Here is a 10,905-nt window from a genome sequence, read left to right as displayed (position 1 = left end):
GAATAAAATGGACTATAATTTCTTGCAAAAAAAAAAAGTAATAATAATAATAATAATAATAATAATAATAATAATACTAATACTAATACTAATACTAATACTAATACTAATACTAATACTAATAATAATAATAATAATAATAATAATAATAATAATAATAATAATAATAATAATAATAATAATACTCTTGCAACTGGTGTTGCCTGGTACTGGAAAAGCATTTGCAAAGTCAAATAAATGATGAAGGCTGGATATCATAATGATCAATGGGTTGCTAGCTCGAAGGTATACACCATCAGCGATGGGTACGAATGGCTTAGAACCAAGCAGCCTAAAAAAAATTGGGTTCAACTGGCCTGGAATAAATGGAATTATCCTAAGCATGCTATGATATCTTGGCTTGTACTGAACCATGGTCTAAATGTTAAAGCCAAACTTTTTCAGTTTGGTTGTTGTCCTGACAACAGATGTTGCATTTGTGACAAGGACTCTGAGTCTCAGGAGCATCTGTTCTTTAATTGCTTATATAGTAAACAGGTGATGATGTTAGTGGAGCAATGGTGTGGTTTCAAAGTAGCAGTGGGGTCCTATGCAAGTAATGGTAGAAGTGCAGGGACTAGATTGGAGAGGCAAGTTCATTACTTCATCTGGACTGCCTGTTTCTATCATATATGGTGTCAAAGGAAAAATTCGAGGGTGAATCTAATCCTACTCAGGCCTGAGAAGCTGGCGGCTATTATCAAGGAGGAAGTGACGAGGAGGATAAGATCAAAAATAGGAAAAATTGTTAGTTGTAATGAGAAGTCCGGCTCCTAAATGGGGAATTATGGGCTATTAGTCTTTGCTTGTTGTAATCGTTTGGGTGCTTTGGTTGTTAGGGGGTTAGTTTGTGTTTCTTTGATGCAATCTAGCTCTCTTGTATTTATTTTTTGATATACATATATATATATATATATATATATATATATATATATATATATATATATATATATATATATATATATATATATATACCCACATTTCACCAAAATAATAATAATAATAATAATAATAATAATAATAATAATAATAATAATAATAATGGCTGGATTAGAAGCAACATAGCAGCTACTTGTTATCAGATTTGGCATGAAAGAAATGCTCGCATATTTCAGGGGATGGAACACACTGAAGCTCAGCTTTTACATCTTATTAGAGTCAATGTCTGTACTCGAATTTCACATAGAGTCCCTAGTACAACTTATGAACATGCTATTCAAAGGCTAAACATGTTCTAAGCTTAGTCTTGCCTTAGCAGATATTTCTTTGCCTTGAAAGCTTGTCTATTTTGTTCTTTCCCCCTTGAGAATGAATAAAATGGACTATAATTTCTTGGAAAAAAAAGTAATAATACTAATACTAATACTAATACTAATACTAATACTAATACTAATACAAATAATAATACTAATACTAATACTAATACTAATTCTAATAATAATAATAATAATAATAATAATAATAATAATAATAATAATAATAATAATAATAATAATAATAATAATAATAATAATAATAATAATAATAATAATAATAATAATAATAATAATAATAATAATAATAATAAATAATAATAATAATAATAATAATAATAATAATAATAATAATAATAATAATAATAATAATAATAATAATAATAATAATAATAATAATGGTTTGGATTAGTAGCAAAGATAGCAGACTACTTGTTATCGATTTGGCATGAAAGAAATGCTCGCATCTTTCGGGGATGGAAACACATGAAGCTCGACTTTTGCATCTTATTAGAGTCAATGTCTGTACTCGAATTTCTCATAGAGTCCCTAGTACAGCTTATGAACATGCTATTCAAAGGCTAAACTTGTTGTAAGCTTAGTCTTGCCTTAGGGGATATTTCTTTGCCTTAAAAGCTTGTCAATTTTGTTCTTTCCCCTCTTGAGGATGAATAAAATGGACTATAATTTCTTGCAAAAAAAAAATAATAATAATAATGGCTGGATTAGAAGCAGCATAGCAGCTACTAGTTATCAGATTTGGCATGAAAGAAATGCTCGCATCTTTCCGTGGATGGAACACACTGAAGCTCAACTTTTGCATCTTATTAGAGTCAATGTCTGTACTCGAATTTCTTATAGAGTCCCTAGTACAGCTTATGAACAGGCTATTCAAAGGCTAAACTTGTTCTAAGCTTAGTCTAGCCTTAGCGGATATTTCTTTGCCTTGAAAGCCTGTCTATTTTGTTCTTTCCCCCTTGAGAATGAATAAAATGGACTATAATTTCTTGCAAAAAAAAAAAAAAAAGTAATAATAATAATAATAATAATACTAATACTAATACTAATACTAATACTAATACTAATACTAATACTAATACTAATACTAATACTAATACTAATAATAATAATAATAATAATAATAATAATAATAATAATAATAATAATAATAATAATAATAATAATAATAATAATAATAATAATAATAATAATAATAATACTCTTGCAGCTGGTGTTGCCTGGTACTGGAAAAGCATTTGCAAAGTCAAATAAATGATGAAGGCTGGATATCATAATGATCAATGGGTTGCTAGCTCGAAGGTATACACCATCAGCGATGGGTATGAATGGCTTAGAACCAAGCAGCCTAAAAAAAATTGGGTTCAACTGGCCTGGAATAAATGGAATTATCCTAAGCATGCTATGATATCTTGGCTTGTATCTTGAACCATGGTCTAAATGTTAAAGCCAAACTTTTCGATTTGGTTGTTGTCCGACAACGGATGTTGCATTTGTGACAAGGACTCGAGTCTCGGGAGCATCTGTTCTTTAATTGCTTATATAGTAAACAGGTGATGATGTTAGTGGAGCAATGGTGTGGTTTCAAAGTAGCAGTGGGGTCCTATGCAAGTAATGGTAGAAGTGCAGGGACTAGATTGGAGAGGCAAGTTCAATACTTCATCTGGACTGCCTGTTTCTATCATATATGGTGTCAAAGGAAAAATTCGAGGGTGAATCTAATCCTACTCAGGCCTGAGAAGCTGGCGGCTATTATCAAGGAGGAAGTGACGAGGAGGATAAGATCAAAAATAGGAAAAATTGTTAGTTGTAATGAGAAGTCCTGGCTCCAAAAATGGGGAATTATGGGCTATTAGTCTTTGCTTGTTGTAATCGTTTGGGTGCTTTGGTTGTTAGGGGGTTAGTTTGTGTTTCTTTGATGCAATCTAGCTCTCTTGTATTTATTTTTTGATATACATATATATATATATATATATACCCACATTTCACCAAAATAATAATAATAATAATAATAATAATAATAATAATAATAATAATAATAATAATAATGGCTGGATTAGAAGCAACATAGCGACTACTTGTTATCGATTTGGCATGAAAGAAATGCTCGCATCTTTCGGGGGATGGAAACACATCAAGCTCGACTTTTACATCTTATTAGAGTCATGTCCGTACTCGAATTTCACATAGAGTCCCTAGTACAACTTATGAACATGCTATTCAAAGGCTAAACTTGTTATAAGCTTAGTCTTGCCTTAGCAGATATTTCTTTGCCTTGAAAGCTTGTCTATTTTGTTCTTTCCCCCTTGAGAATGAATAAAATGGACTATAATTTCTTGCAAAAAAAAAAAGTAATAATACTAATACTAATACTAATACTAATACTAATACTAATTCTAATAATACTAATACTAATAATAATAATAATAATAATAATAATAATAATAATAATAATAATAATAATAATAATAATAATAATAATAATAATAATAATAATAATAATCATAATAATAATAATCATAATAATAATAATAATAATAATAATAATAATAATAATAATAATAATAATAATAATAATAATAATAATAATAATAATAATAATAATGGTTTGGATTAGTAGCAAAGATAGCTACTACTTGTTATCGATTTGGCATGAAAGAAATGCTCGCATCTTTCGGGGGATGGAACACATCAAGCTCGGCTTTTGCATCTTATTAGAGTCAATGTCCGTACTCAATTTCACATAGAGTCCCTAGTATGACTTATGAACATGCTATTCAAAGGCTAAACTTATTCTAAGCTTAGTCTTGCCTTAGGGGATATTTCTTTGCCTTGAAAGCTTGTCTATTTTGTTCTTTCCCCCCTTGAGGATGAATAAAATGGACTATAATTTCTTGCAAAAAAAAAAAAAAAAAAAAAAAAAATAATAATGGCTGGATTAGAAGCAGCATAGCTGCTACTTGTTATCAGATTTGGCATGAAAGAAATGCTCGCATCTTTCAGGGGATGGAACACACTGAAGCTCAGCTTTTGCATCTTATTAGAGTCAATGTCTGTACTCGAATTTCTGATAGAGTCCCTAGTACAGCTTATGAACAGGCTATTCAAAGGCTAAACTTGTTCTAAGCTTAGTCTAGCCTTAGGGGATATTTCTTTGCCTTGAAAGCTTGTCTATTTTGTTCTATCCCCCTTAAGAATGAATAAAATGGACTATAATTTCTTGCAAAAAAAATAATAATAATAATAATAATAATAATAATAATAATAATAATAATAATAATAATAACAACAACAACAACAATAAAAATAATAATAATAATAATAATAATAATAATAATAATAATAATAATAATAATAATAATAATAATAATAATAATAATAATAATAATAATAATAATAATAATAATAATAATAATAATAATAATAATAATAATAATAATAATAATAATAATAATAATAATAATAATAATACTCTTAAAATTTGGTGTTGCACGGCATCGAAAAGCATTTGCAAAGTCAAATAAATGATGAAGGTGGATATCATAATGATCAATGGGTTGCTAGCTCAAGGTATACACCATCGAGGATGGGTATGAATGGCTTAGAACCAAGCGACCTAAACAAAATTGGGTTCAACGGCCTGGAATAAATGGAATTATCCTAAGCATGCTATGATATCTTGGCTTGTCTTGAACCATGGTCTAAATGTTAAAGCCAAACTTTTTGATTTGGTTGTCATCCGACAACAGATGTTGCATTTGTGACAAGGACTCGAGTCTCGGGAGCATCTATTCTTTAATTGCTTATATAGTAAACAGGTGATGATGTTAGTGGAGCAATGGTGTGGTTTCAAAGTAGCAGTGGGGTCCTATGCAAGTAATGGTAGAAGTGCAGGGACTAGATTGAAGAGGCAAGTCCATTACTTCATCCGGATTACTGTTTCTATCATATATGGTGTCAAAGGAAAAATTGAGGGTGAATCTAATCCTACTCGGGCCGAGAAGAAGTGGCGGCTATTATCAAGGAGGAAGTGACGAGGAGGATAAGATCAAAAATAGGAAAAATTGTTAGTTGTAATGAGAAGTCCTGGCTCCAGAAATGGGGAATTATGGGCTATTAGTCTTTGCTTGTTGTAATCGTTTGGGTGCTTTGGTTGTTAGGGGGTTAGTTTGTGTTTCTTTGATGCAATCTAGCTCTCTTGTATTTATTTTTTGATATACATATATATATATATATACCCACATTTCACCAAAATAATAATAATAATAATAATAATAATAATAATAATAATAATAATAATAATAATAATAATAATAATAATAATAATAATAATAATAATAATAATAATAATGGCTGGATTAGAAGCAACGTAGCAGCTACTTGTTATCAAATTTGGCATGAAAGAAATGCTCGCATCTTTCAGGGAATGGAACACACTGAAGCTCAGCTTTTACATCTTATTAGAGTCAATATCTGTACTCGAATTTCTCATAGAGTCCCTAGTACAGCTTATGATCAGGCTATTCAAAGGCTAAACTTGTTCTAATCTTAGTCAAGCCTTATGGGATATTTCTTTGCCTTGAAAGCTTGTCTATTTTGTTATTTCCCCTTGAGAATGAATAAAATGGACCATAATTTCTTGCAAAAAAAAAGTAATAATAATAATAATAATAATAATAATAATAATAATAATACTAATAATAATACTAATAATACTACTACTACTACTACTACTACTACTAATAATAATAATAATAATAATAATAATAATAATAATAATAATAATAATAATAATAATAATAATAATAATGGCTGGATTAGAAGCAGCATAACAGCTACTTGTTATCAGATTTGGCATGAAAGAAATGCTCGCATCTTTCAGGGGATGGAACACACTGAAGCTCAACTTTTGCATCTTATTAGAGTAAATGTCTGTACTCGAATGTCTCATAGAGTCCCTAGTACAGCTTATGAACATGCTATTCAAAGGCTAAACTTGTTCTAAGCTTAGTCTAGCCTTAGGGGATATTTCTTTGCCTTGAAAGCTTGTCTATTTTGTTCTTTCCCACTTGAGGATGAATAAAATGGACTATAATTTCTTGCAAAAAAATAATAATAATAACAATAATAATGGCTGGATTAGAAGCAGCATAGCAGCTACTTGTTATTAGATTTGGCATGAAACAAATGATCGCATCTTTCAGGGGATAATGGAACACACTGAAGCTCAACTTTTGCATCTTATTAGAGTCAATGTCTGTACTCGAATTTCTCATAGAGTCCCTAGTACAGCTTATGAACAGGCTATTCAAAGGCTAAACTTGTTCTAAGCTTAGTCTAGCCTTAGGGTATATTTCTTAGCCTTGAAAGCTTGTCTATTTTGTTCTATCCCCCTTGAGAATGAATAAAATGGACTATAATTTCTTGCAAAAAAACAGTAATAATAATAATAATAATAATAATAATAATAATAATAATAATAATAATAATAATAATAATAATAATAATAATAATAATAATAATAATAATAATAATAATAATACTCTTGACTAATGTTGCTCGGCATCTTTGGAAAAGCATTTGCAAAGTCAAATAAATGATGAAGGCTGGATATCATAATGATCAATGGGTTGCTAGCTCGAAGGTATACACCATCAGGGATGGGTATGAATGGCTTAGAACCAAGCAGCCTAAACAAAATTGGGTTCAACTGGCCTGGAATAAATGGAATTATCCTAAGCATGCTATGGTATCTTGGCTTATACTGAACCATGGTCTAAATGTTAAAGCCAAACTTTTTCAGTTTGGTTGCTGTCCTGACATCAGATGTTGCATTTGTGACAAGGACTCTGAGTCTCAGGAGCATCTGTTCTTTAATTGCTTATATAGTAAACAGGTGATGATGTTAGTGGAGGAATGGTGTGGTTTCAAAGTAGCAGTGGGGTCCTATGCAAGTAATGGTAGAAATGCAGGGACTAGATTGAAGAGGCAAGTCCATTACTTCATCTGGACTGCCTGTTTCTATCATATATGGTGTCAAAGGAAAAATTCAAGGGTGAATCTAATCCTACTCAGGCCTGAGAAGCTGGCGGCTATTATCAAGGAGGAAGTGACCAGGAGGATAAGATCAAAAATAGGAAAAATTGTTAGTTGTAATGAGAAGTCCTGGCTCCAGAAATGGGGAATTATGGGCTATTAGTCTTTGCTTGTTGTAATCGTTTGGGTGCTTTGGTTGTTAGGGGGTTAGTTTGTGTTTCTTTGATGCAATCTAGCTCTCTTGTATTTATTTTTTGATATACATATATATATATATACCCACATTTCACCAAAATAATAATAATAATAATAATAATAATAATAATAATAATAATAATAATAATAATGATAATAATAATAATAATAATAATAATAATAATAATAATAATAATAATAATAATAATAATAATAATAATAATAATAATAATAATAATAATGGCTGGATTAGAAGCAACATCGCAGCTACTTGTTATCAGATTTGGCATGAAAGAAATGCTCGCATCTTTCAGGGGATGGAACACACTGAAGCTCAGCTTTTACATCTTATTAGAGTCAATATCTGTACTCGAATTTCTCATAGAGTCCCTAGTACAGCTTATGAACAGGCTATTCAAAGGCTAAACTTGTTCTAAGCTTAGTCTAGCCTTAGGGATATTTCTTTGCCTTGAAAGCTTGTCTATTTTGTTCTTTCCCCTTGAGAATGAATAAAATGGACCATAATTTCTTGCAAAAAAAAAAGTAATAATAATAATAATAATAATAATAATAATAATAATACTACTACTACTACTACTACTACTACTACTACTACTACTACTACTACTACTACTACTACTACTACTACTACTACTACTACTAATAATAATAATAATAATAATAATAATAATAATAATAATAATAATAATAATAATAATAATAATAATAATAATAATAATAGGAGAGAGAGGCGATTTGTGCGACATCCCGTCTCCACCTTTAGGGCTACTCATCCTGCCTCCACATCCCGTCGTCTGCCACCAGGGTGGGGTTCCACCACATCACGTCGACTTTAGACCTCACGTCGCCGTCGTGCGTGGCTGTGGGAGGTGTCGTTCCTTTCGTCGTGGTTTTCGCAGGTTAGGGCTCTTTTCTGTTTTTCTGTGTGTTTGTCTTTTAGGGTTCCGGCATCCCTACTCTGTTACGTGGGTCGTCTCTCTCGGTTGTCTGCGTGGGTGTGTTGACGGTGGCCTGGTGTTTGCCGGCCATTTACCCTCGTGTTGATCGAGTTTTGCGGGTTTTCGGTGTGCGAGTTTCTGCCGTTTTGTGGTTGCTTTTGGGCTGCCGTTTTCCTTTGCCGGAGAGGGTCATTGTTCAAGTGGGGTTTTCGTCGGAAGTTGTTGTTTTTTTATTTTCGTTTTTTTATAATTTTTTTTTTTTTTTTTTTTATTTCTACGCTGCTGTCCTCTGCTTTGCCGTGTTTGGGGTGGCCTGAAGTGTGGCTCCTCTTAGTTCTGACGGTGTTAGCTGGTGGTGGTGGTGCTGCCATTTTCCGCTGCTGTTTGAGTGGGCTGTTCAGACTTGGTTGCCTTTTTCTGGGTGGTGGTGTGTAGTTGCGTGTGGGTTTGGCTGCTCATTGCGGTAGTCTGCTAGCACGTGAGTTGCTCAGTTTTGTCGCTCGTTAGCCGCTGCTTAGTCACGGTTCTTCTTTGTTTTCAACCGCGGATCTGATGAGGTTAGGCCTGCCACCGTGATTAGGTTGTGGTGCGTTGGTGGTCGTCTGGGCTGCCCTTTTAGTTGCTAGTAGCGGGTACATTTTGAGCTCTTAGCTGCTTGTGTGTGGTGGTTTCCGCTCAGGTGGTGTGTTGGTGGCTCTATAGTTTTCTGTGCAGGTTGGTGGTGTGTTCCTTCATGCCCGAGCTTGTGCGGTACCATTGTCCTTTTTCGAGTCTTCATGGGTGTCGGGATGGTTTCGGTAAGGGCCTTACAAAGGCAGCTTGGAAGAAACATTTGCGGGGACCGACATTGTCATGACGGGGCGTTGGACCTTGTACGCGGACTCTTTCGATAGTTTGATTTGTCTATTCCAACGCCGAGAGTTCTTTGAGACGAATGGGGTTCTGGTTGTGTGGGGTGTGTTTTATGATCCATACTCTTGGTGCTAGATGTCGGCATAATCGGGGTGATATTGTGGAGCATCCGGAGTGTGTTGATGGCATTTACTCCTTCCATATTCATGGTATTCCGAGACCTTTGGCTCCTTCTACTTCGGTTTCTTCTGATGATAGTGTGGAGCTCGTTCAGTGGTCTATATCTTCGTTGGATCGTTTGCTGTCTTTGGGCCTTCGCACGGTGAAATCTATTCCTCCTAAGTGCCGTCTTGGGTTTGCTCGGGCTTTGAAAGGGGCCTTGGATGCGGTGTTTGATGCCCATAGTGATCTCTCCCGCTGGGTTCGTTTGCTTGCTTTACCTCTTTGTTTGCTCAGGACTTTCGCTCCTCGGAGTAATCATGAGTGTCGGTCTGGTATTCGGCGTCAGCATCAGGAGGAGAGTATTGCCAGGGCTATTCTTGCTTGGGGGACACCGGGGGGGGGGGTTTGCAGTTGTTACAGGAGTGCTTTGATGAGGGTCCTTCTTCTTTTTATGTGGATGAGGATCTCGATTAGAGTGACCTTAACCTCCGCCAATGCCGGCGGAAAATATCCGATGGCCATTATATCTTCTTTGTCACGAGTGCTTTCTTCCTCGGGGTCGCCCCTACTCCGATGCCACTCTCGTGGCCTGCGTGAGAAGCATCCTGTCGCCCGCCTCCTTCATTGCCTCCTGTCGGGGATCATCATCCTCTGGTTGCCTCTTCCGCGGTGGTCTTGGATATGATTCGGAGCTTCCCTCGTGGTACTTCTTGTGGGAGGGATGGTTTTCGTGCTTGACACCTTATGGATTGTTTGAGTGGCGCTGCTTTGTGGCTATCTCCGATGATTTGATCACTTCTATTACTAGGGTGGTTAATCTTTTTCTTGAGGGTCGGTGCCCTCTTCCTGCGGGTGAGTACATTGCGGCGCCCCTCTCACACCACTCGTTAAACCGGGTGGTGGAGTTCGATCCTATTCTTTGTCGTGACGGTCCGGAGACGGCTTGTCTCTAAGGTTGGTGCTTCTATGGTTGGCCCGTCCTTATCTTCTTATTTTGATGGGCTTGATTCGGAGTGGGTGTGTCCGGTGGAGGAGAGGCTATCTTGCATGCCTTGAACCAAGCTCATTGAGGCCCGGGGGAACAGTGGGGCTTTCTATGTTCTTTGGTTGATTTCTTAACGCGTTCAACCTTGTTGACCGTTCGACCATGCTTCGGGAGGTCCGCCGTCGGTGCCCGGCTCTCTCCCGTTGGGTGGAGTTTTGTTATTCCAGCCCGGCCCGCCTTTTTTATGGGGAGCACTGCTTATGGTCTTGTCAGGGTGTTCAGCAGGGTGATCCATTGGGGCCTTTGCTTTTCGCGTTGGTTTTGCATCCTTTGGTTTGCAAGATCCGGGACACTTTTGACCTCACTTTGCAGGCATGGTACTTAGATGATGGCACCATTGTGGGCG

General features: G+C 35.1%; 2 protein-coding genes across 2 annotated transcripts; both read left to right on the top strand.

The window, feature by feature from the left end:
- Positions 1-237: 237 nt before the first annotated feature.
- On the top strand, positions 238-816 carry LOC141655662 (uncharacterized). Its single transcript, XM_074462733.1, has one exon. It carries the CDS (start codon positions 238-240, stop codon positions 814-816), a length of 579 nt encoding a protein of 192 aa, XP_074318834.1.
- A 6,090-nt stretch (positions 817-6,906) lies between these two features.
- On the top strand, positions 6,907-7,509 carry LOC141655656 (uncharacterized). The gene has a single exon (XM_074462727.1). The coding sequence runs from the start codon at positions 6,907-6,909 to the stop codon at positions 7,507-7,509; it is 603 nt and encodes a 200-aa protein (XP_074318828.1).
- The last annotated feature ends 3,396 nt before the right edge of the window (positions 7,510-10,905 follow it).

Source organism: Silene latifolia, chromosome 1 (assembly GCF_048544455.1).
Source record: "Silene latifolia isolate original U9 population chromosome 1, ASM4854445v1, whole genome shotgun sequence".
Lineage (NCBI taxonomy): Eukaryota > Viridiplantae > Streptophyta > Magnoliopsida > Caryophyllales > Caryophyllaceae > Silene > Silene latifolia.
This window is presented reverse-complemented; position numbering and strand designations above follow the sequence as displayed.